Source organism: Mirounga leonina, unplaced genomic scaffold (genome assembly GCF_011800145.1).
Source record: "Mirounga leonina isolate KUSES-001 unplaced genomic scaffold, KU_Mleo_1.0 Mir_454, whole genome shotgun sequence".
Lineage (NCBI taxonomy): Eukaryota > Metazoa > Chordata > Mammalia > Carnivora > Phocidae > Mirounga > Mirounga leonina.
Genome location: NW_023270763.1, coordinates 4090183 through 4116997, shown reverse-complemented (window position 1 = coordinate 4116997; position 26815 = coordinate 4090183). Strand labels below are relative to the sequence as shown.

The 26815-nt window shown below is 46.2% G+C and overlaps 1 protein-coding gene across 4 annotated transcripts in view; it reads left to right on the top strand.

The window, feature by feature from the left end:
• The window catches only part of RNF216 (ring finger protein 216), a 145597-nt gene that overhangs the window by 100780 nt on the left and 18002 nt on the right, over positions 1 to 26815 (top strand). For all 4 annotated transcript variants that reach the window (XM_034988309.1, XM_034988310.1, XM_034988308.1 and 1 more), the window contains exon 14: positions 20763 to 20860. In XM_034988309.1, the coding sequence (XP_034844200.1) occupies positions 20763 to 20860 (98 nt within the window). The remainder of the gene's footprint in view (positions 1 to 20762; positions 20861 to 26815) is intronic.

The following is a 26815-nucleotide window of genomic DNA, read 5'->3' as shown; positions in this document are numbered from 1 at the left end:
TCCAATTCTGTCTACCCAGAGTGGTGAGCTGTAAAATTCTTTCAAAGGAATGTGTTTGTGTGACTTTCTTCAGGCACAGGAACCAAAAGGCAACTAGAGAGATTGCACTGTTCAACAAAGAGTGAGTGGGGGCCACACTCAAGGGAAAGGCCTCTGCCTCCTCATAAAGTCCAGTTCTGAAAGGGGAAATGAACATTATTAGATAAAGAGCAGGATTGAGGGGTCGGCAGGGAGGGTATCAGGAAGATAGAGAAATGCAGATGCGCAGGACCTGTCCCAGGAGTGCCAGGGAGAAAGCAGCCACTTCAGAGAAAGGATGTGGAACGCTCTGTTCACTTTGGTTGTTTCCCACCCTGCCCCCAGTCACTCCTTTAAGAACCTATTCTCCTGTTCCCAAGTTTTCCAGAAGTCACTGTCCAGTCTCGGTGTCAGAAAGGGTCATCACGTAACCCGCTTTTAACAACTCGGTGGAGGCTCCGTTCTTCCTATACATCCACTCCCAGGCACGACTGCGTGCCACAAGCCCAACTATACCGGAAAGAGCATATTGATACATTTACCCTGAACAGCTACCTAAGAGTTCCTTGTTTAGTTAGAGCTGAAGTTTGTGGTTCTGGGAAGCTGCTGTTACTAACTTGTGGTCTTAGTTTCATGAACGTTGCAGTTCTGACCCATTGATAATTAACAGAATTTGAGCCAGAAATTATCTGAGTGTTTATCTAGTGGTTGGATGGGGCTCAGAGTTAGGTCAGTTACTTGTACCTCTCTTGGTTCCAGGAAGCTCACCATTTGCAAGGGCTTTGGATTCTATCACTCTAGGACTACAAAATGATGCAAATTCTGTCTCGAATTTTACAAGACATCACCAGAGAGAAATGTAGGTAGGATGTGCCTCACTACTCAGGCTAAGAGAAATGGATGTAGAGTTACAAACTAGCCCAAAAGATAGAGCTTGTCAATCCCTGGTGCATACCCTTTACCCTCGTTCCCTCTTTCCTTTGTCATCTTTCCATTTTAGAAGCCCAGTCTAGTACCTTAAATTACCCCCTCACTGAGAAGCTTTCCGGTCCTCCCTTTGTCAGCCCTGCATACCACTCCTGCAGCACCCTAGGGCTCTGACCTGTGCATCTGTCCCCACCTGCCTCAGTGATCTCATCCAAACTGTATCTTTAAATGCCTTCCACATGCCAGAGCTGCCCACATCTGGGCTCAGACCATACCTCCCAAGCAGTTCTCAAAAATCCCCCTCATGATCTCTAAACCTGTCACGCTTTCTTCAAGAGTTACTCCATTCTCCTTGAGTCCTGGGGAAAAACATGTCCTCATTTTGGAAAGGTAAGTTACTGACTTTAAGTTAGGATTGTGTTAAGCTGCACTTCCTAACAATCTAGGGTTATTTTGTGGGGCGTTTTAGGTGGGTCAGATAACCTAGCTTATTCTTCCATTTTATCAAATGAGAGAATACAGGTAATTCCAGGCCCCGTTTGATTAACCCCATTAGTAAACACACAGTTACTATCACAGTTCCAGATAGTGCATGTCTGTACTGTCTTTAAGTCTATATTTTCTTGACAGAGGGCTTCATTAAACGTCATAGACCCTGAAAACTAGGATGAACATAATGATACCTGGGCACCAGATCTAAAAAGACTTGGTAACATGCCTGGGTCTCCCACTGCACTTAACCCCATGGGTTGGGTTTCATGAGAAAGTCTGTTGGTGAGAACTGATTGAATATGTCCCAGCCAAAGAGAAGCTTACCATCTGGTAAATTGAGAAGACATAGGCACCTTTCTCCATGCCATTACTAAAGACTGGTGTTGGTCTGAATGGCACTGTGCCTAGGCTGGAAGATCTACCCTCAGAGAAACCACACAAGGTGAGGGGATTGAGCTAGTACCCCCACAGTCCCCACAGACATGTCCTGTCAAGGTGGAGAGTCTGCCCACAGTGTTGGCCCAGTAGGTGAAGATAATCAGGCAGGGAAAGGTCCATCAAGGTCAAGCCAGAGCAGATTTTACAGTCACCATTTTTGAGAAGAATTTTCCACAGCTGCCTTTTTTCATCTTCGACACTGAACCGGTGGCAGGAGCAAATCTGAAAAGCCTTTGAAACATCCAAAATAGTTAGCATTATAGTCTGTGATGCTTTGTCCTCCAAGGTGAACACTAGAGATTTGTCTTTAGATCATTCTATTCTTATTTTGAGACCCAGTTCTAAAATGCTTAGTTATCTGGTTTTCAACCCTTTAACAGATAGATGGGGAGAAAGAGGAAGTGTGTCGGGTAAGCATAGAAAAAGCAGCAAAAAGGGGTCACCTGAAAGCAGGGAAGAAACCAGCCAGCCAAACAGGAAGACTCTAAGGGCCAGGTGGCCTGGGGACGGGACATTCAGGGTAGGGACAGACTGCCCAAACATGTTGGTAGACTCCAGTGGTTTTCCTGGTTACAGCTCAGAGTCATGGATGTACCACAGAACCATAACTGTGCATAATCAGGAAAAGACTGAATTATGTTTCCTCCACTGTAAGAATTCCATCCCAGATGGTTAAAAAAAAAAAGCAAAGTCCTAATATCTATAAAGCTGTCCAGGAAATACAGAACCATGTGTATCCCAGGATCAGAGATGCCATGAGGTCCTCTCACTTGTTAGGACCCATCTTTCTGAGTATATGCTAATTCTTACTAGTTTGATTTTTTACCATCCAGCGTTTTTTCAGAGCTTTTCAAATTCTAAAACTGAGTCATTTTTAGGCTAAGTCAATGAAATAAGTCCACAAACCTAACCAAAATAGAAGCATTAGTGAAAGACACACCCCAGAATATACCTGTATTTATGTCCTTATGCCCTGTTGGTAGTGCTTTGCCTTTTGATTTGCAAATATGGAAGTTAATTCAGTTATTCGACACCTGTTTTTGAAGCTAGGGAGGATGAGGGCACTAATAGCCGTTTGAACCCAGGGCCTAGGGGACAATGTGTCTAGTCTGGGGGTGAGGGCTGGAACCAAGTCTACGAATCTGAGTCAGCCACACTCTTTTACAGGGTACGCCATCAGAATCAGCTGTGCAAGACCCCCTTTCTTGTTTTATTTTCTTTTTCATCCCTCAGTCCCTGCTCCTACCCCCATCCCTTAGACACCCACTTTAAGCATTTTGTATACGTCCTCAAATGTGCGTATGCCTTGAGAAAATAGTCTGAGCATGTATGATTCTCATTTACACAAATGGTGTGTGCTATAGATCTGTTTCTTTTTTCACTGTATTATGAAATATATTTTACTGGGGCGCCTGGGTGGCTCAGTTGGTTAAGTATCTGACTTTGGTTCAGGTCATGAAGCCAGGGTCTTGGAATCGAGCCCCACATCAGGGCTCCCTGCATGGTGGGGAGCCTGCTTCTCCCTCTCCCTCTGCTGCTCCCTTGCTTGTGCTCTCTCGCTTTCTCTCTCTCTGTCAAATAAATAAAATTTCTAAATATATATATGGGTGTGTGTATGTATATACATGTATATACACACACCCATATATATATATATGGGTGTGTGTGTGGTTTTTTTTAAACTATTTTTTAAGCCCAGCTGAAAAAATCTCCCAGCCTGTTACCAGACCAGGCATGCACAGGAATGCCACGGTGGCCTTCATCCCTGCTTCTCAGGCCTGAGTGGCAGGGCTTGGTTTCTCTACTTTGCTGCCTCATAGCACATTCTCAGACGTAGACTAAGATAAAAGCGACACTATGTACAGAAGACCTTTTTTTTCTGAGCAGGCTCTTGGGTAAGGGACATTAATTAGCATTTATTTGCTTTTCCTTTGTGGGAAACCAAATCACTTGAGAGAGCAGTAGTCAGGACTGTCCCCGAGGAAAGCCCAAGGCCTCACAGGGAGGCAGTGCTGTAATCGGGCCGGGGCTTCTCAAAACACGATCCATTAAGCCTGCTGTAACAGTATCCCAAGGAGTTGGTCTGTATGCAGGTTCCTGGACCCACCCAGGACCACAGTGTCAGGATCTGCATCTTTCCTTAGCAGCCCTGGTGAGTCTTCTGCTCACACAGCTCACGCAGAAAGTGAGTGCCCGGGCCAGGGGTTTGTCTGCCACTACTGGTCCAGAAGCTGAATTTCCTCCCACTGACCCAGACCAGATCCACAGGTTGAGGTTGAGAGAGAAACCAGAGTGCTTAGTTCAGTCACAGAACTATCACACAGACACTCAAGTTGGCCTTCCGGCACATGCCATCTGTCCCCACGTGCACATCTGAGAGGTAGCCCATGGCCAGTTGTTGTCACTGCTGGAGGATGGTGGCTGTGACCAGGCCAGAGATGCTCGAGCTGGCCCATGCCCTTCCCTCTCCCTTGGAGTGTGGTTAAACTGGCACAGTTCCTCAGATTAGTTGGAGCTGCACTTGAGGCTGGAGCACTCGTCTCTTCGGCCGCACGTCCTGTGTGATTTGCAGTACTGCCCCCTGAGCCCTCCTGCCACTTGCCTGTCTTCCCCAGAACAGGTGCAGCATTTCTCATGTTAATGCTGAGAGCAAGGGTGACTTCTCTCTGGGATCTGGGCTGTGAGGGCCTTTATCTTTGTCTGCTTCCCCTCAACACCCCTGCCCGGTTAGCTAACAACCTGAAAATAGAGATGTGGTCCTGAAGCATATTGTGGGGGATGCGTCTTTTGGTTTTTCCTGAAATCTGGAGCCTGTCCCAGGGCTTGGTGACAGTGGAGTTGGAGCAGGGAAGAACCGGCTTGCTGGCTGCTCCTGCCAGGCCACGATTCCCAGGAGCTCCAGGCAGCCCAGGAGTAGCCCTTGCAGTGAGCAAAGATGAGATGTACTTGGGCTTATTTCTGCCCAAGTCCTAGCAGTGTTTATTTTTGACAGTTTGAAATGATCTATTATTAGATTCACCACTTCCTAATACATTGCTTTGCTATGAGCCCTCATGAAGGCTGTTGTTCTGCAGTGCAGTGTTCCTCACTAAAAGCATTAGCTCCAGGGTAAACTGGAGGTGGGGCCATTTTTAAATTCCTCACAGTGTTTCCTGGGTGCTCCTATTGAGAAAGAGCCTCTCATCCTTTAAAGAAACTTTGTGGGGGCGCCTAGGTGGCTCAGTCGGTTAAGCATCTACCTTTGGCTCAGGTCATGATCCAAGGGTCCTGGAATCAAGTCCCACAATCGGGCTTCCTGCTCAGCAAGGAGTCTACTTTTCCCTGTCCTGCTTTCCCTCCCCCCACTCATTCTCGCTCTCACAAATAATTAATAAAAAAAAAAAACCTTTTTGGTTCGGGGTGCCTGGGTCACTCAGTTGCGCGTCCAACTCTTGATTTCGGCTTGGATCATGATCTTGGGGTTGTGGAATTGAGCCCCATGTTGGGCTCCCCATGGAGCAGGGAGTCTGCTTGAGATTCTCTTTCTCCCTCTCCCCCTGCTCCTCCCCCCGCAACCCCCATCCCCCACCCCGCACACACGCACTCTTTCTCAAAATAAATGAATCAGTCTTTTTTAAATAATAAACTTTTGGGGGGCGCCTGGGTGGCTTATTCGTTAAGCATCTGCCTTCGGCTCAGGTCGTGATCCCAGGGTCCTGGGATCGAGCCCCGCATCAGGCTCCCTGCTCGGCAGGAAGCCTGCTTCTCCCTCTTCCTCTCCCCCTGCTTGTGTTCCTTCTCTCACTGTCTCTCTCTGTCGAATAAATAAATAAAATCTTTAAAAAATAATAATAATAAATTTTGGGGGGGCACCTGGGTGGCTCAGTCTGTTAAGTGTCTGCCTTCAGTTCAGGCCATGATCTCAGGGTCCTGGGATTAAGCCCCAGGTCAGGCTCCCTCCTCATCAGGGAATCTGCTTCTCCCTCTCCCTCTCCCCCCCCCCGCCCACTCATGAGCTTGCACTCATTCTCTTTTATTAATCACTCAAATAAATAAATATAATTAAAGAAATTTTTTGGGACGCCTGGGTGGCTCAGTCAGTTAAGCATCTGCCTTCGGCTCAGGTCATGATCCCGGGGTCCTGGAATCAAGTTCTGCATGGGGTCCTTGCTCAGCAGGAAGCCTACTACTCCCTCTGCCTGCCGCTCCCCCTGCTTGTGTGCTCGCTTGCTCACTCGCTCTCTCGCAAATAAAAATATTTTGAAAAATAAAAAGTAAACTTTTTGGTTCATGAATGAATGAATCCTAAGTTAATGGCTTTCAGACTATTTTGAGTGTGACCTACCGTGAACCGTAAAACCAATATGTACGTAAATATACTTGTATATGACCAAAACCAGTAGTTTTACAAAACAGTTACCTGACATGTGGAGTACACTCCAGTATCTTCTTTTCTGTTGTAGTTTGAAAAATAAATGAAAAAATAAACACTGGTTATAATCTACTGAAATGATTTCACAACCCATCAGTGTGTTGCAATTCATAGTATGAACATCATAGTTCTACGTGACTTTGGTTCCACAAACTCGTACTGTGGTGTTGAGCATCTCCTGTGAGCAAGCCCTTTTGGACTGGGCTTAGTCACGACCCCTGCCCTCTTGCTCTTTCAGCCCTCGCAGAGGAAGAGCCCTAGGACAGGATGGCTCAGAGCAGGAGAGCTCTCCATGAGAGGGGTGCCGGCACATAGGGGTTCTTTGGGACTCACCTACTCAGGCCCTTGTAGAGAGAATCCTCTTCAGCTCAGCCTCTCTTGACTCCAGGTACACGCCACAGTCCCGTCATCACCTCCCAGCCTCCCAGGCCCTGGCTGCCCCAATCTCCTTTTACTGGCCTTCCCACCTCACTTCTTGCTGTTCCAGTGGCCTGGAATGCTTTCCCCCACACATCACAAAACTCATTTCCTCACCTTCCTCTAATCTTTTTTAAAATACACCTTCTCAGGGGCGCCTGGGTGGCTCAGTTGGTTAAACGTCTGCCTTCGGCTCAGGTCATGGTCTTAGGGTCCTGGGATCGAGCCCCACATCAGGCTCCCTGCTCCCCAGGAAGCCTGCTTCTCCCTCTCCCACCCCCTGCTTGTGTTCCCTCTCTCGCTGTGTCTCTCACTGTCAAATAAATAAATTTTTTTAAATAAATAAATACATCTTCTCAGAGAGGCCTTCCCCAACCACCCACTTTATAATCACGAACGATCTCTGTACCTCAGCACCCCAGAATATTCTTCCTTCCTGTAATTTTCTCCTTAGCACATAAAATCCTGTCTTACATGTATTTTACTTACTTCACGTAAAGTTACCCTCAGTAACTCCCATGAAGGCTGGGGCTGTATTGGCTCATTTTTCTTCCCCAGTGCCCAGAGCAGTAGTCATAGTACCTAGTAGGAACCTCACCTATTTGTCTCCTAATTTCTATATAAATACCCACCCCCTGGCAATGATCTCGTCCCAGTGATTCTGTTAAATGGGCATTCGAGAGGAACAGTCATCAGTATTTGAATAACTGTAAGGGAATTGGTATTTTTGTTATTCTGGTAAAGGTAAAATTAAACTTACCTTTATTGGGCGCCTGGGTGGCTCAGTTGGTTGAGCGACTGCCTTCGGCTCAGGTCATGATCCTGGAGTCCCGGGATCGAGTCCCGCATCGGGCTCCCTGCTCGGCGGGGAGTCTGCTTCTCCCTCTGACCCTCCTCCCTCTCGTGCTCTCTGTCTCTCATTCTCTCTCTCTCTCAAATAAATAAATAAAATCTTAAAAATAAATAAATAAATAAATAAATAAATAAATAAATAAATAAATAAAATCTTAAAAAAAAAAAAAAAACTTACCTTTATTCCAGGGCGCCTGAGTGGCTCATTTGTTAAGCATCTGCCTTCGGCTCAGGTCATGATCCCAGGGTCCTGGGATCGAGCCCTGCATCAGGCTCCCTGCTCCGTAGGGGGCCTGCTTCTCCCACTCCCACTCCCCCTGCTTGTGTTCCTGCTCTCACTGTCTATCTCTGTCAAATAAATAAAATCTTCAAAAAACAAAAAACTTTATTCCAGGAAGTCTTTACATCCCACTTTATCTCAAAAGTCCTGCTCCCCATAACAGTAAAAAAGCAGGCCACTGGGATCATGATGTAGCTGGTTTTCCCAGTCTGGATTTCTCAAGCATTGCCCTCTCCTAGGCAGGGTGACTCCAGAAGTCTCGGTGCCTTTTTAACTTTCTATCCGTAGGGGGCAGCATTATCACAGAAACCAAATTCGAAGCCACCCATTCCAATTTGTCACCTAATCCTAATGAAATCTAAAGTAAGGTGGGGTGCCTGGGTGGCTCAGTCGTTAAGCGTCTGCCTTCAGCTCAGGTCATGATCCCAGAGTCCTGGGATCCAGCCCCACATCGGGCTCCCTGCTCCGCAGGAAGCCTGCTTCTCCCTCTCCCACTCCCCCTGCTTGTGTTCCCTCTCTCGCTTTGTCTCTCTTTGTCAGATAAATAAATAAAATCTTTAAAAAAATAAATAAAGTAAGGCATGCTTGGCTTCTTTCTAATCTGCAGGAGTAAGGTTTAGAGATTTCTTTTTTTCAAAGTCAGCTTCTGTATCTAGAAATGGGAGGGTATGCATCCAAGGCACACATGTTTAAAAATTTAGTTTAGTGTACGTACGTATAACATAAGAACAGTGTGAAATCTTTCCCAGAGAAGTCTTTTCTTTGGTAGGGTTGCTCAGAGGTGTCGCCTGGCCATGCCCAGATTTGAATTTCTGCATTTAGAAATCAAAAGGTTCTTCTGCCTCAGAGGGATGATTTACCTTGAGGGAAAGAGAAATCCCTGCAAGGAGAGCATGACTTCTTGTGGAGATATGATGTAATCAGATAATTACAGGACATCATTAAAAGAATTAATGCTCGCGTTGTATTTTCTTTAAGAAAAATGGACCCAGGCAGGCTGGACTGTCTTGTTCTAGTGGTTGGGAGGCCTAGGAACTTGTGGTCTGACCTCAGGTGTTAACTGACCTTCTCGAGCCCTGGGTAGGGGAGGGAGAGAGCCAGGCTGATGGATTTTTCAGTTCTGATCTCACCAGCACAAATTAATAGGCACCACTGTTTGGGAAGCACCTCTCGTCCAAAACGAAGAGAGATCCTTTTCCACATACTAAAGTTATAGGTGAAAGCCAACAAAGAACATTGGAATTTAAAGAGATTCAGTGCTTTCTCAAGCACCATCTGCAGGCATTTGGCCATTAACTTCTTGGTAATAACTGGTCTTTATAGTTTTATGTGCACTGGATGGGGGAAGGGAATTAGGAGGGAGCAAAGAAAGGAACCACTGTAAGAAAGACCTAACCCGTGTCCTTAAGGCACAAGCTGTAATGACTTTACCAGAAAGGTGTTTTTGTTTTTTTTAATAATACTGATTTTTTTTTTTTAAGTTTTCTTAAATCCAGTTTTTGTTTTTGTTTTAAGTAAGCTCTATACCCAACGTGGGGCTTGAACTCATGACCCCGAGTTCGAGAGCCATATGCTCTAACCATCTGAGCCAGCCAAGCTCCCCCTGAAAGTGTCTTATGTAGAACTTGATTTTCTCATGAACTCGTCATTGTACTTTGCATGATTATAAATATGAAGATATGATAAGGAGGAGATAATGTTCTTTGGGGGAGGGGTTCATTTTACTAAGAGATTTTAAATCCTTTTTTACATATAAAATGCAGAAGTCCCAGGAGTGAGACTGGGAGGTGTATTTGTAACTCCACATGAAGAGGGATGTGCTTTGTGTTCGCCAGCCTTCATCTCTGAAGTCTTTTATATATTCACCCCCTCGTGTGGGTCAGACCTAGTGCATGGCCCTAGAAATCCAAAGACACCTGAGACATTGTGTGCTAGGCTGTAAGCACCTTGTGATCCAGAATTTTGCTGGTTTATTCACCAGTGCATCACCATGTGACGCAAAATAGCCGCTCAAAGGGTAACGTTTTTTAAAATAGATTAATTGAAACTTCCATTCCAAGTCTGTCTGTAGTGATCAGCAGAGCATAGTCTTTGCCTCTAAGCAGGGCTTGGCTCCTTGGAGATGTGGTGTAATCAGATAATTACAAGACAGAAGTGCTGTAATAGAGTGGGAGCCAAGTGCTCCAGGAGTCCAGGGAAAGAGTGCCAATCTTGCCCAGGTCATTTGGGTCTCCCAGAGCTCCTAGCGTTTGAAATGAGAACTGATGGGTAGGTGTTGACAGAAGAAAAAGGACATCTAGGCAGAGCATTGCCAGGTTGAGGGTGTCAGGCGTGTGTCACTGACTGGAAGCCAACCATGCTGGCCCTGGATGCCGGCTCGGGATCAGCCATGAGGCCCCCAGGGGCTGCTTCTCTGAGCTCCTCTCCTGCTCTCCCAGGTGACTCCACCCCCCTGCTTCCACTCTGCCAGATCCCCTTCGGGTTCACACTGGAACGCCACCCCCGTACAAGGCTGTCCTTCATACCAGTGTCAAAGGGCAGCCTCCCTGCCCACACTTATGCCCATAGTGTTCATGGTCTTCCTGCAGAGTGGACCTTTATCTATTTGTCCATCAGAACGTAGACTCCAAGGGCGCCTGGGTGGCTCAGTTGTTAAGCGACTTCAGCTCAGGTCATGATCCCAGCATTCTGGGATCGAGCCCCACATCGGGCTCCCTACTCCGCGGGAAGCCTGCTTTTCCCTCTCCCACTACCCCTGCTTGTGTTCCCTCTCTCGCTGTGTCTCTCTCTATCAAATAAATAAATAAAATCTTAAAAAAAAAAGTAGACTCCAGGGAGTAGGCCCTCATTTGTTCACTGATCCTTCGTTGGGAATAGAGCCTGGTCGAAGTGGCAGGCTCTCTCAGGAGGTGTTTGTTGAAGGGAGCGAGGGAGGGAGAGGGAGAGTGTTTCAGCGCAGATATGTCTCACTTACCAGTCTCCGTGGGAGCAGAACTTCACCCAGAGCAGTGATGGTGGGATGAGATGGTCTCAGGCACTGTCATTAGCGGGTCTCTGTACATCATTGTCCTGGCCCCATTTGGGGAAGTGAGTGGCAAATATGTACAAATGAGGGCCCAGGGGCTGGGTGACAGAAGAACCAAGTAAGTGATACTTGGTTCTGGTGTGGAACACTCATGTTGAGCCTGTTTGCACATCTAATGGAAATCTAAAAATACACTTCCTCCGGTGCCCCACCAGACATGCAGCTGGCCAAAGGTAGCAGGAAAAGCTACTTCCTCGTATGTGTCCAGTCTAAGATTGCTTGATTAACAGGTTCCTATCATTATCATTAAGAAATGGTATGCTCGGGTTTAATCCTAGCCCATCCTGCCCCTTGCTGGGTCATTCCCAGCTCTCCAGGAAGCACAGGGAAGGAGGCATCCTGCGCAGCTGCAGCTGCTCGTCCGCGCCCTCCAAACCCTGACGCTGGGCTCTCCATGGCCTTGCTGCTCTTTCATCTGCTCTCACACAAAATGCCCATTGTAACCTCAGGGCTTGTCTCATAGCCTCGTGCCCTTGGGTTTTCCAGTAAACAATGTCCTGTTCTTGCTAGCAAACACCATGCTGGCAAGCAGTGAGAACACAGTGGAAAGAGCAAGTGGATTTGGAATGAAGCAGAGTCCATAGCTTCGTGGCCTTAAACAAGTTAATTTGCCTCTCTGAGTCTTCCTTTTCTCATTTACTTTTTAAAAAAAAAAATGGAGGGGTGCCTGGGTGACTCAGTCGTTAAACGTCCGCTCAGGTCATGATCTCAGGGTCGTGAGAGTGAGCCTGGTTGGGATTCTCTCTTTCCCTCTCCCTCTGCACCCCCCCACCCCTGTCAAAAAATAAAAATAAATTTAAAAAAAAAAGAATAGAGATAATGGTCCAGTACTTCCTTGTCGAGTTGGTGTGAAGATGAAATGAGGATTGTGGGGGCACCTGGGTGGCTCAGTCGTTAAGTGTCTGCCTTCCACTCGGGTCATGATCCCAGTGTACTGGGATCCAGCCCCGCATCGGGCTCCCTGCTCAGTGGGAAGCCTGCTTCTCCCTCTCCCACTCCCCCTGCTTGTGTTCCTTCTCGCTGTGTTTCTGTCAAACAAATAAATAAAATCTTAAAAAAAAAAAAAAAAAGAAATGAGCTTTGTGTGTGAAGCACCATGTAGTGGAAGATGTATAGGTTTGGAACCTTGAGCCAGTGCTGTGGGTGGGGTAGCAGGAGGAATGTGTGAGTTCAAGACGCATGTTAAAGATGCTCCCCTTCCAGGGGCGCCTGGGTGGCTCAGTCGTTAAGCGTCTGCCTTCGGCTCAGGTCATGATCCCAGGGTCCTGGGATCGAGCCCCGCATCGGGCTCTCTGCTCCGCGGAAAGCCTGCTTCTCCCTCTCCCACTCCCACTGCTTGTGTTCCCTCTCTCGCTGTATCTCTCTCAGTCAAATAAATAAAAAAAAAAATCTTTAAAAAAAAAAAAAGATGCTCCCCTTCCTGGGGTGCCTGGGTGGCTCAGATGGTTAAGCGTCTGCCTTTGGCTCGGGTCATGATCCCAGGGTCCGGGTATCGAGCCGCACATCAGGCTCCTGGCTCGGCAGGGAGTCTGCTTCTCTGTCTCCCTCTGCCTCTCCCACTGTTCATGCTCTCTCTCTCTCTGTATCTCTGTGTCTCAAATGAATAAATAAAATCTTAAAAAAAAAAAAAGTTGCTCCCCGTCCTGGGGTGCCTTGGTGGCACCACTGGTTAAGCGTCTGACTCTTTTTTCCGGCTCAGGTCATGATCTCAGGGTCATGAGATCAAGCCCCATGTTGGGCTGGCTCAGGGCTCAGCACAGAGTTTGCTTAGGATTCTCTCTCTCTCCCTCTCTCTCTGCCCCCCTCCCAAAGTGCATGTTCTCTCTTCTTTCTCTCAAATCTTTTTTTTTTAAGATTTTATTTATTTATTTGAGAGAGAGTATGAGACAGGGGAGGGTTGAAGGGAGAAACAGACTCCCCGCTGAGCAGGGTGCCCGATGCAGGACTCGATTCTGGGTCTCCAGGATCGTGACCCAAGCCGAAGGCATTCGGTTAACCAACTGAGCCACCCGGTGCTCCTAAATCTTTTTTAAAAAGAGAAAAAATAAAATTTGGGGGAGTTGGATGGGGGTGGGCCAAATGGGTGATGGCCATTAAGAAGGGCACTTGTTATGATGAGGCACTGGGTATTGTATGTAAATGATGAATCACTAAATTCTGCTCCTGAAACCAGTACTACACTATATGTTAAACTAACTTGAATTTAAGTAAAAACTTGGGATAAAATATTTTTTTTAATGATGCTCCCATACATATAGAAAACATTTCAGTGGGCAGCTCATCTAAAGAGCCAAAACTAAAAATCTGTATGCTTTTCAAAATAAAGTCCCTTTCAGAAGCCATATTAGAAAAGTGGTTCTCTTATTCCTAACAAGAAAAGATAGGCCCATTGCCATTTTCCCCAGTCACAGGCCGGCCTTACCCCTGCCAGGCTCAGTGTTGGCACAGCTTGGTTTAGGAAGTAGGTCATAGCCTTATTGGTGGAGGGCTATGAAGGAAGTCTGGCCAAGAATCAAATCCAGACTCTAGGGCTTGTTCCCCTAGAAGTTATTTATTTGGCCCGAGTTTCAGTGAGGAGATTGCTGTAAGGTCCTACAGTCTAGTCTCCACCATCAGGAGCCATTCCCTGCCTGTGCAAACAGCATGATCTTTTGAAAATGTAAATCAGAGCATTGCATTTCCCACCCACGCCCTGGCTTTCCAGACTCTTCCTTCCAGCCTCAGTGCCTGCAGCAGGAAGCATCAGGAAGCAGGATTCACTGGCCACTCCAAGCCTTGCCCCTTGAGCTCCAGCCAAACCAGCTTCCTCTGTGCTCCTCCAGTGAGACAGGTCTTCTGCTTCAAAGCCCTTACACACCTCCTTCTCTCTGCCTGGAACACTCTTCCCCCCATACCTGGCTAACAGTGCACACCCTTCAGGGCTCTGCTTCCATGTCACAGCCTCAAAAAGGCTTTCTTGGTCTCCAAACTAATATAACTGCTATTTTGCCCTTACAGCACCTAGGGCTATTCCTCTGAAATGTTCTATCACTGTTGCAGCTGTGTGTCCTGTTTGTTTCATATTTCTCTTTTTCACTAAAACATACACTTCAAGGACGTATTGCAGGGAGAAGGGTGCCTGCATGGCTCAGTCAGTTGAGCATCTGCCTCTTGGTTTTGGCTCAGGTCATGATCTCAGGTCATGGGATCAACCCTGCATTGGGCTCTACACTCAGCACAGATTCTGCTTGTCCCTCTCCCTCTGCTCCTCCCCCACCACCTACTCGCATGATCTCTCCCTCCCTCCCTTCCTCTCTCTCTCTCTCTCAAACAAATAAAATCTTAAAAAAAAAAAAAAAAGGTAGTGGGGCGCATGGCTAGCTCATTTGGTAAAGCACGTGACTCTTGATCTCAGGGTCGTGAGTTCGAGCCCCACATTGGGCATAGAGCTTACTTAAAAAGAAAAAGAAGGTAGAAACTCAGTCTAACTTGCTTATTGCTATCCCCAGCATCTCATACAGCATATGACAAGCAATAGGACAATATCAAGAGTGAATAAGGACATCTGGGTGGCTCAGTCAGTTGAGTGTCCTAACTCTTTTGACTCAGGTCATAATCTCAGGGTTGTAAGATCAAGCCCCATGTAATGCTCCATGCTGAGTGCGGAGTCTGCTTGGGATTCTTTCTCTCCCTCTCCTCCTCCCCCACTCATGTATGGGCGTGCTTGCTCGCTCGCTCGCTCTTAAATAAGGAAGCTAGTCTAAAATTAAACTTATGTTCACACCTCTGCTTCCCACCCTCACTCAGATCTGCTTCTCCTGCATCACTTGATCCAAGTTCATGTTTCTACCAGCCCAGTGGTGTCATAAGTCAGAACCCCAGAATCACTGCAGGCTTCTCTCACTCTCATCTCTTCCATAGACTGTTCCAGTTGCTGTTCAGCCATCTTCACACCTCTGGTCTAGCTTCTTCCATTCATCAAAGCTTTTGGAAAAACAAGCCCCCGGACAGATTGCTGCCCCGTCTAGGTCTCTTCCGTGATTTTCCAGTATCTAGAGCAGTAGATACACAGCGTTGTGATTGCTCACTGCATCAGAAGAATTGTGTAGAGCAGAACACCCCCCAGTTTATGTTTATTTATTTATAAAGTATGTGTGATACTGTTGTAACATACATTGCAAAACATGCTTAGATATTAGAAAATTTAAGAGGGTGGGGTAAAATTATACTTTAATTTTATTTAATGATGTGCAATTCTTTTGTGCTCATTAAAATATTAACATTATCATTTCATTGTTGAACTGTTTGGAGATCTGGTTCTGCATTTTAGATACTTGGCTCTGATGGCCGTTGGAGCTGGGGAAGGCACCACCCAGAGAGATCTCAATCCTGATGGGAGGAATACTGTATTGGTTGCCTGGGTGTTCTCATCACTCGTGATACTTGCTTTATTCAGTCTCATGAAGATGCCAACTCCTCAAAGAACTCTTGTCTGACTGAGCTCCTCCCCCTCTTCTTTGCTGTCTTTATGTGTATACAAGCCCACATGTGTGTGCACTATTATACTTAACTCCACTGTGTTCCATGTGGGTTGCTCACTTATCTCACTTCTTCAAGAGACTGTGTGCACCCTTACCCTGGGAAAAACAGAAGTTCTTGGATTTCCTTAGTTAAAGGAAGGAAAAGCCCTGATTCTGCTGAGTTTTAAGTTTGCCCAGTTTTATTAATTCTCAAGGGTTCCAGCATCAGTCTCGTGGTGTTTTTTCCTGTCTTAAAATCTCTTGCTGGACTAAGTTGGTGTCCATGTGTCATTTGGACCTGGAGGTGGGGAAGAAACGGTGACCTTGACAACTGAGAGACATGCATGGTCTAATGCACATGGCCCTGTGGCTCCTGGAGTTTGCTAAGCATTTGTGAAGTGTCAGGTACCCGGGCCTCATCTTTTGATTTAAGGGGTTTGGGAACTAACAGCCCCACCATTTTTGGAGTGCCTGAGATGGCAAAGCAGAGCACTTGAATTTCAGAGATTGTTTGAATCGGCCACAGCCTCATGCCCCATATCTAGGTCAGCAACTTCTCTACCCTGAAGAGTGGATCTAGAAGTTTCACTGGAGGAATCATTTAAAAATAAGTGAGCAGTTTCTGCTATGTTCCACTGCCTAGACAAGACTGGAAGTCCAGGTAAGATGCAGGGTGCACAGAGAGCCAGGCAACTTCGTAGTAGGCCTGGAGGGGTGGTGAGCAAGGAGGACAAAGCCTGGTGACTTGGGGGACTCTTGGCCTCATCAGATTTTCTTGGGTTCTTTACCAGCAGCAGGAAGCTCAGCTGTGCATAGAAGAGGTGATGACTGGGGCATGTGTTCGCTGGTCTTTGAGGAAGCTGTTTAATGAAGAACTCTCAGCTCTCTGACAGGGTCATCTGAAGCCAGGCTTAATCTCTGCCTTGCCCATAAAACAGTATTTAAGCAGCAGAAAGTGGGTGAAGGGAAGCTATGGAGTGTGTTCTTTATATTGCAAAGCTGAGACCTCAGTGAATAGTCCGAACACCTTGATGCATCTTGAGACTAAAGGGGCAGCATAAAAGTTAACCAGAAATCTCTCTTTTGCCATGAAGAACCCAGACCCACAGCAGTCCTTAATGACTGCATCCCTGTGCTGATTGGATCTGATAGCTGGGATATGCTTGTGCTGGGTGTTTTGAAGTTGCATGCAGAGTGTACTCTGCCTTCCAAAATGGTCCTTAGGACCTTCTCATTAACCTCACTTTGAAGAATGTAATTATCTTTGTGTTAGAAATGTATCAAGAGGGACGCCTGGGTGGCTCAGTTGGTTAAACGACTGCCTTCGGCTCAGGTCATGATCCTGGAGTCCCGGGATCGAGTCCCACATCAGGCTCCCTGCTCAGCGGGAAGCCTGCTTCTCCCTCTGCTTGTGCTCTCTCTCTCTGACAAATAAGTAAATAAAATCTTTAAAAAAAAATTAAAAAAAAAAAAAAGAAATGTATCAACGTTTCTTCTGCCTAGTGTTGTTTAAGCATCTGTTGAGTCTAAGAACAAAGCTTGAGAGAAATTCACACTGTTTACAAGAGAAGGGTACATTTTATTTACTTATTTTTTTAAAGATTTTTATTTATTTATTTATTTATTTATTTGAGACAGAATGAGAGAGAGAGAGCACATGAGAGAGGGGAGGGTCAGAGGCAGAAGCAGACTCCCCGCCGAGCAGGGAGCCCGACGCGGGACTCGATCCAGGGACTCCAGGATCATGACCTGAGCCGAAGGCAGTCGCTTAACCAACTGAGCCACCCAGGCGCCCGAAGGGTACATTTTAAAGAAACAACACAGAAAGCTCCAAATGTTAAATTTACCCAGATTGCTATTCTCCTGCGATATTTTAATTGTGGGTTTCAGTGTCTAGCTAGTTAGTCTGTTCAAAAGACATTTCCGTTTTATTCTCTGGGACTCCTCGGCCCTTCATTGAGAAACACCGTGGCTGAAAATCCACCCCTGGATTTGCCAGAGAACTGCTGTGATTCTGGAAGTGAGTGGTGGCGTCCTCTGACCTCTTGCTCACAACTGACTCCATTTGGCCAGGCCATCTTGCTGGTACAGACTGTGTCTCACTTAGAAAATGGGTTCTTTCTTATGAAGAAGGTCCCATGAATTAATAACTGCATCACCAGGAATGCTAAAAAAGCGGTCTAATGCCATGCATTGTTGTCAAGCTGTTCTTCCTGGTGGGTGGCTAGGTTATTATTGTTTGAAAGGTTAGGATCCAGATATCAGCTCGTCTATTCTCCAGCTGTTGTTTATCCTCCCTTTTCCCAGAATAGTCAGGCACAGTCTTTTAAAAACAGGTTTGCGGTTGCTTTACATTTTGGTATGTAATAATTAAGTCACTACTGATTTAGCCTCTGTTCACTGGCAAGGAATGTAGGTATGGGACCAAAAAACATCGCATCCCTTGGAAGCAGTGGTGTGTAATATCGAATTTCTAATCGGCTCATCTCTACCCCTACCCACCTCATTCCACTGATTGAAGCCTGTTTACAACATCCACCAAAGGGTTGTTCAGGTTCTCAGCTCCCCAAGCAGTCTGCTTCATTTCTCTATCTTTTTAAATGTTACTTATTTTTTAATTAGGTAGTACATTTATATAGTATAAGATTCAAAAGATGAAAAAAGCCTGCAGTAAGAAGTCTCACCCCTGTCTTCCAGCCACTGGGACAGTCAGCACTACCAATTTCTTAGGTAACCTTTCAGGTTGACTTTATAGGTCACTGTATTCTCCCCACCCCCGCCCCCGCCCCCACTACCACCACCTTTGTTCTGTAGAAATGATAGCATCTATACTGTACATACTATTCTGTGCCTTATTGAGTCATCTCAGCAGAATATGTTAGAGAAAGTTCAATAATAAGTGGCAACTACACCAATGGGAGTGTTTCTAGAATTGACATCAGGACATAATCTAGTATGTCTCCTGGTGACCCCTAACCTGGCCACTCCCAAATGCTAAACATTGATACCCAGGCTCACTGCCAGACATCGCCAGTGGTGTCCCACGGATGGACAAGCCAGACCTTTTCTTTTTTTAAAGATTTTATTTATTTGTTAGAGAGAAAGCACAAGCAGTGGGAGTGGCAGGCAGAGGGAGAAGCAGGCTCCCCGCTGAGCAGGGAGCCCGATGTGGGACTCAATCCCAGGACCCTGGGATCATGACCTGAGCCGAAGGCAGACGCTTAACTGACTGAGCCACCCAGGCATCCCAAGCCAGACCTTTTCCACTGTTGCCAAGCTCCATCTATATCTTGGGTTGCACGAACCAGAAACCAAGAAATCACCTTCTTGAGTTTCTCTCTAATCAGTGAACTTTCCTTCCTGCCCTCACCTACCTCCCTGGTCTGGGCCTTCTCAGTCTCTGTACTGGGTGACTTTACCAGTTTCCTGACTGTCTTTGGCATGTCCATTCTTTCTTCCTTCCAGGCTGTTGTCCACACACAGTGATCTTTTAAACCACATACCTAATCATGATGTTTCCATGCTTAACACCTCTGGACACCTTCCTGGCACTCTTAAGACAAAGGCCAGACTGATGGTCACATCCACATGGCCTGATCCCTGCAGGCTTCACCAGGCCTGTTTTCACTCTCTGCAGTCCAGCATAGGAACCAGCTTCATCTTGCCCAGCTTCATCTGCCAGAGTATTCTCTTTCTTTTCCTCTGTCTGGAATGCTGTTCTCCTTTCACTATCTTTGACTCATCTTTCAGAACTCAGACTCCAATTCTCAAGCCTTCACTGTTCCCCTCCCGAGACTAGATCAGGTTCCCAGTTAAAGCTGACAACACCCAACTTTTCCTTCATTGTACTTATTAAGGTTGTAATTTCCACGTAATGGAAATTTAACTGGGTTAATGTTTCTTTAAATTTTTTTTTTTTAAAGATTTTATTTATTTATTTGACAGAGGCACAGCAAGAGAGGGAAACAAGTAGGGGGAGTGGGAGAGGGAGAAGCAGGCCTCCTGCCGAGCAGGGAAGTGCCACCTGTGCCACCCAGGCGCCCCTCTTTAAATTCTTTTTATAGGTGTGAAATAGTTCCTGACACATACAAATTTTGTAAAGTAGGAAAGCTTCTAGAATAAAAAGTAATTTTTTTAAATTCATGTTTATAGGGGCGCCTGGGTGGCTCAGTTGGTTAAGCGACTGCCTTTGGCTCAGGTCATGACCCTGGAGTCCTGGGATCGAGTCCCGCATCGGGCTCCCGGCTCAGCGGGGAGTCTGCTTCTCCCTCTGACCCTCCCCCCTCTCATGCTCTCTCTCTCTCATTCTCTCTCTCAAATAAATAAATAAAATCTTTAAAAAAAAAAAATTCATGTTTATAGGGGCACCTGGGTGGCACAGTTGGTTGAGTGTCCGACCCTTGGTTTCAGCTCAGGTCCTGATCTCAGGGTCATGAGATCAAGCCCCATGTCAGGCTTGGCACAGAGTCTGCTTGAGTTTCTCTCTCCCTCTCCCTGTGCTCCTCCTGCTCATGTACTCTCTCTCTCTCTGTCTCTCTCAAATATATAAGTAAATAAATCTTTTTTGAAAATTATGTTTATATATGGAGTTAAGCTGTGGAGGTTGATATCTGTGTTTATGAGTAAGGGATGACTTAGGGGGTTGTCTCTCATAAGGACCCCTAGTAATCCTAATCTAGACCATTCTTCAGTTCAACAGATGTAATCTATGCCTGACCAACAATGGAACACTGGGCTTGGGGATTACAGAAATTAACGAGATCCAAACCCTTGGGTTTTAAAAACCCAAGATCAGGGGCGCCTGGGTAGCTCACTCGGTTAAGTGTCTGTCTTTGGCTTGGATCTCAGAGATCTCAGGGTCCTAGGATCAAGCCCCACATCGGCTCTCTGCTCAGTAGGGAGTTTGCTTCTCCCTCTCTCTCTCCCTCTGTGCTCATTCTCTCTTTCTCTCAAATGGATAAATAAAATCTTTAAAAAAGAAAAAAGAAAAACTCAAGATCACATAAGTCTGTCTTTTGTGTTTTGTGGGTTTTTTTCAGGTGGCTCCTTTTTAGAAGGCCTTTTACCAATTGGGTGATGGGGGCAACACTTTTTTTTCTGCTCTAAGGAGAAGAAAGTTTCCCCATGCTTGCTTCTCATGATTCTTTTCTCTTGAGAGATGTCTTTAGAAATATCCCTGCTAAAAGGGAGAGCCATCATCAGAAAAAACTCAAGCCACATGAAGCTTGTTTTGCATTTCCTGTTTTTGAACAGAAACTTTTTTTTTTTTTTAAGATTTTATTTATTTATTTGTATGGTGTCTCCTCACCAGGAACTGTCTTTGTGTGTCTCCTCTATCCCCAGGAAACCTGTAGGAAGTGTCAGGGACTCTGGAAAGAGCACAATGGCCTCACTTGTGAAGAGCTGGCTGAGAAAGATGACATCAAGTACCGAACCTCCATGTGAGTAACCTCATTTCAGGGGCTTGCGACTGGTTCTTAGCTCCCCCGTTAGCCGGCCCTTTGGCCAGGGAGGGCAGTGAGTGTTGTGGGAAGGACAAGCGCTCGGGCCACCCCAGTCGAGAGTAACCTCAGGAAGTGACCCTAACCCCCTCTGTTGGCTTGTCTCTTCAGCCTCGTGGAGCTGGTCCTGGAGTGCGAATTCAGTACATATTAGTCCTCTTCTCCTCGTGATCTGAACGAATAAGCAGATCACACATTTTAACTAGATTAGATTGCACGAATATTGCTTATACCCGTGCTTCCTATAGGATACCGGTGGCCTGAGACATTAAGCAGCATTATAGCCTCCAGAATGCAGAATAATGCAGTCAGTAATAATAAGCACCATTACTGTTTAGCATTCCCTGTGTGGCTGAGCACTTTACAAATATTAACTCATTAAATACGTTGGCTTAAATGATACAGAAGCCCATTTCTTTCTCCTGTAATAGCCCAGCCTTACCAGGCAGATCTTTCCCATGAGGTCATTCAGAGACCAGGTTCTTTTATCACATTGCTTCACCATTCCCTAAGGTGGTGTTCTCATCTACATTATGGTGACTGGGTTGTAGCCACATTTACACTCCAGCCCATAGAAAAGGAGAAAGAGAAAAGCTGCCAGCCAGGCAGCTTTTTAAGTTGTAAGGTGTGTGTGTGTGTTTGTGTCTGTGTCTGTCTGCTACCCTGTTGGTCTAGACTGAGTGTGGCCACAACCTAGCTTCAAGGCAGACACCATATGTAATCTCTAGCCGGGTGATTTTATGTCCAGCTTAAATTCAAAGGGTGAGGAGTACGTTTCATTACTAAGAGAATGAAATGGGAAATGACTATTAGGGGCAGTTAACAGTCTTCCAGTGTCCACCACAAGTAGGTAATATTATCCTCATTTTACAAAACGATACAACAGGCAGAGCCCAAGAAACTTGCACGTGATCCTGCAGGTAGTAAGTGGCATAGCAGGATTTTAAATTTGGTAGGCAGACTAATGACCCCCAAAGATGTCCCTGTCCTAATCTCTGGAACCTGGGAGCCTGTTACCTTATTAAGGCCAGAGGGACTTGAAGTGATGTGATTGAGGTTATGGACCTTGAGGTGGGGAGATGATCCTGGTTTATCCAGGTGAGCCCAGTCTATAATCACATGACTCCTTAAAAGCAGAGAGCCTTTCTCTGGTCAGATAGAGGTGTAGTGATGGACAGACCCTGCTGCTGGCTTTGGAGTTGGAGGAAGAAGGCCTTGAGCCAAGGAATGTGGCCATTTCTAGAAACAGGGGGCAACCTTCAGTTGGCAGCCAGTAAGAAAACAGGGATCTCAGTCCCACAGCCCCAAAGAATTCTGCTGACAGCCCACAAGAGTAGCAAATAGATTCTCTCCCAGAGTAGGTGACATAGCTCAGTGACAGCTTGATTTTTGTCTGAGGAGACCTGTGCTGGACTTCTGAGCTACAGATCTGTAAAAGAATGCATTTGTATTACGTTAAGCTAATAAAATTGTGGTCTGTTACAGCAGCAGTAGAAAACTAACGCAAATATGGGGGCCAGAAGTGGGGTGCTGCTGTAACAAATACCTAGAAATGTGGAAGTACGTTTGGAATTGGGCAATGGGTAGAGGCTGAAGCAATTTTGAAAAGCATGGTAGAAAAAAGCCTAGATTGCCGTGAACTAGTAGAAATAGGGATTTTAGAAACCTCCCCCTTGAGGACTCAGAAGCAGGTGAGGAGCATTATGGGCAAAGCCAAAATTACCTTGGAGAATACCTGAATCCCCACAAACGGACTGCTCGTGGAGCTGTGGCTGTAAAGGTCTGCTGATGAGGACTCAGAAGTAAGCACAGAGCGTGTTCTCGTTTCGGTGGCAGGAAGCTTAGCTGGTTCATCTGCAGTCGTGCAGAAAGCAGAAGGTGTAGATGATGGGTCTGGACATGTAGCTGAGGAAACTTGTGGGCTGAGCGGTGGCGAGAGGAAAGTGAGCGGGAGGAGAGATTGAGGGGCAGGAACAGGATTTGGTTGTTTCTGAAACTCCCATCCTGCCCAGGTGACAGAAGACCCCAAAATTAAGACGTTAGCTGTCAGGAAAAGCATGCTCCTAGAGAGAAGATCAGGATGTGTTCCAGATGTCCAAGTCTTCAGTCACGTAAAGGCTCTCAGGAGGTCAAGGGGGAACCCTTCAGATCCCTTCAGTCAGACCAAGAGAGCCTCTAGGAAGCTCAGGCATCACCCCTCAGCCATCTCAGCAGAAACCCGAAGTAGAGATGGGCTTGTCTAGGAGCCAGCTGTGGATGAGAATGCTCATATCAGCAGAAACCCTGTCAGCTTGGACTGAAAGACGCAGTGTGTGGAAGGAACAAGTCCACCAGATGCCCAGAGTTCTAGAGGAAGCGGGCTGACTAAAATCTACTCTGCTGCAAACACACTACCTTTCTTGAGAAAAGAGAGGCTTACTCAGTAGTGCCATGACCACAGAGGGTTCTCAGATCTGAAATATAAGGGAGTTTGCCCAGCTGGATTTCTAAATTGATTGTAAGTGATGACTCCTTTTTTTCCTTCCATTTTCTCCCTTTTTGGAAAGGAAGTTGTCCCAGAATGGGTCATATCCAGAGTCTTCACCTGTATTTGATTTAGATGGTGAGATTTGGGACTCCGAGCGACACCATGGTATTTGAGACCTTTGGGGTCCTGGGTTGAGGTGACTGTAGGGGTGTAGGGTGGATATGAATCTGGAGGCCGGAGGGCAGACTGTGGTGGGCAGAGGTCCTAATCCCCAGAACCTGTGAATATCTTTACCTGACATGGCGAAGGGACCTTGTAGATGTGATTAAGTTTATGGCAACAGTCGGATGCCATACGTAGTAATCACACATGCCACTCCAACTAGAAAAGTCTAGCGTTGCTTCCTCAAATCTAGGCTTACCCCTATCAGCCAGCCTTTATAATTTAGAGCAGCTACCAGCTGCCCAGTGGCATGGCCTTAAAGTGATGGAAATGTCCAAATTTACTCTTTCTTCAAAGTAGTCATCTCGTCAGGCAGTATACTTAGTCTAGCACTTGAGCTATTGCCAAGAACACTCTAAATTTCTCATCTGGAATTGTCTTTCAGCCAGTTTATGAACCATCTCCCAAAAAAATTTGCTCTTGTTACCGTAGACAAGTTACGTCTGGTTTGGATTGGGAGAAGCGGAGGTTTTCTGTTGTTGCCGCCTGAGCCTTTGTTCTGCCCCTAAGAATGATGTCTTATTGATAAAGTCAGTACAGATTGATTGAGTAATCACTATGGATAGCTGTAGTTAAGAACTTTGAACAAATTTTTTAGTCATTCTGTGCCTCAGTTTCTTCATCTGTTAAGTACAGAGCATATTTGTATCTATGTATTATGGAGATGAAATTACCAACATACTTAAAAGTGGTGAGAACAGGGGGCACCTGTTCGTTAAGCGTCTGCCTTCGGCTCAGGTCATGATCCCGGGGTCCTGGGATCGAGCCCCACATCGGGCTCCCTGCTTGGCGGGAAGCCTGCTTCTCCCTCTCCCACTCCCCCTGCTTGTGTTCTCTCTCTCGCTGTGTCTCTTTGTGTCAAATAAATAAATAAAATCTTAAAAAAAAAAAAGTGAGAACAAATACTCTTGGAGCTGTAGGACCTAGGCTGGTTATGTAGGGGAAGGCAGTGAACCTTCCTGTTTGAACACAAGGTCGGGAGACACAGCTGCAGCCCAGGCTTCTCTTCCTGTCTTGCCCAGAAACACATCCTGTAGGGCTGTTTGTTTCCTGCCTAGTTTAGAATCTAGTTCCCAAATCACTCTTCTCCCAAAAGAATCAACTGATTTCTCATCCCGTTTTGCACTTTCGTGTTACTGGATAGGTGGTCACCACAGTCTATAAAAGCAGTCTTTTTTTGGTACAGAGTTATTCTGGCCCTACCTAGTACTAGTCTTATGAGCGCAGAAATGAGGACTTGAGTGGATATTCATGCAGCGTTGAACAGCTATATGAACTTTAGAGCAATGTTCAGTGGTGGGCACTCTTTGTGTATTCCTCCATTCATCTAGGAGTGCCTTTTCTCCCATCCCATATCCATTATTACTTTGGTGTCTGACAGCTTGGTGGAACAGAGCAAGCAAATAAATGCACCCTCTTCCCAAGCCTTCAGGAAAGGACTCCGTAACCCTGGATCTTTTTTTTTTTTTTTTTAAGTAGGTGCAGGGCTCAAACTCATGACCATGAAATCAAGACCTGAGCCAAGAGTAAGAATTGGACACTTCACTGACTGAGCCACCCAAGCGCCCCAACCTTGATTCTTTTCATCCACTTCTCTCCCTCACTATAGCCATCGCAGCTACCCAGGGAAAAAGTCGGCCAGCCCCAGGCCCCCAGAGCATGACAGCTTAAAGCCACAGATCGGTCTTTTTTTTTTTTTTTTTTTTTAAGATTTTATTTACTTATTTGACAGAGCGATAGAGACAGAGCACAAGTAGGCATAGTGGCAGGCAGAGGGAGAGAGAGAAGCAGGCTCTCTGCTGAGCAGGGAGCCGGACGTGGGGCTCAGTCCCAGGACCACAGGATCATGACCTGAGCCGAAGGCAGCCGCTTAACCAACTGAGCCACCCAGGCGCCCCCACACATCAGTCTTGAAGGTGCTCTTACACGGAAAGTTTGTGCTGTAGAAAATTGCAAGTTGTGTCTTGGCCACAGGTTTTCATCTTGGAAACTTTTGCATCAGAACCTTGTAAGTCTTAACAGGGAGCATTGAGAAGGGTCTTCACAGTTGCTGAGTAACTGAAATCATGAACATGTGTGCTATATTATTAAGTTGACAATAACAAATTCACTTTATTTAAACTTTGTCTCCTTGACGATGTTTCCTATTCAGCAAAACTTAGAACTCATTTATTCTTCTGTAACTTGAACTGGGTTTAAATTCTTTTCAAGTCAGAGCCTTCCTGCATTTTGGACCATTCAAAAATTAGACCTAAATGAATACCAGCCAATTTCCTAGTTCATTTTTCTATTTTTAAGCACATAATCTAGCTTCTAAGGAGCAAACTATGACAGTCTTCTAAATATCAGTAATTAAAAACACTTGCGTGACCCTAGACTCACCTGGCTTCCCTTACTTAGAAACCCTGGGAGCTGTGGGAGGAAGAAGGCTGTTTCTCAGTGTGAGGAGAGAGCCTGCAGGTCAGAACTCATCCCCAGGGGTGCCTGGGTGGCTCGGTCATTAAGCGTCTGCCTTCGGCTCAGGTCATGATCCAGGGGTCTTGGGATCGAGCCCCGCATCGGGCTCCCTGCTCCGCGGGAAGCCTGCTTCTCCCTCTCCCACTCCCCCTGCTTGCGTTCCCTCTCTCGCTGTGTCTCTCTCTCTCAAATAAATAAATAAAATCTAAAAAAAAAACAAAACCAAAACAACTCATCCCCAGACTGTTGAGTCTTTACAGGGAAGCACATCCCTGGCCACCACTCTGGGTTCCCACTTGGAAGGAAGAGAAATGCTCAGAGCACTGGGTTAAGTCCCAGTTTCAGGGCTTCTCCACCATTGGGGTCATTCCTGCTTTCCCTAGTCTCCATAGGCATGCTTTTTGACACCTTCGAGGAACTCAACTTAGTAGAGGAAGACGGACACACAAACAGTTATAGTCCAGGGTAGCGAGGGTAATTTTAGAGTTAGGAACAGGGCACTACAGAAGAAACTAATTCAGCAGTGCCAGCTCTTGGTAAAGAGCCAAGATGTGTCATTTTGGCTCTAGTCACCTGCCCCTCCATATCAGTTAAAGTGCTTCTGGAAACAGGTAGCTTTCCTGCAAACTTCCCATTAGCCAGGGCCAACTCCCCCCTCAAGGGCATGCCGATACCCTCAATAAAAGGGAGTGTGGGAATGTGGGATTTTGACATGGAGGTGAGCACTGCCAACAGGAAGAAGGTATAAA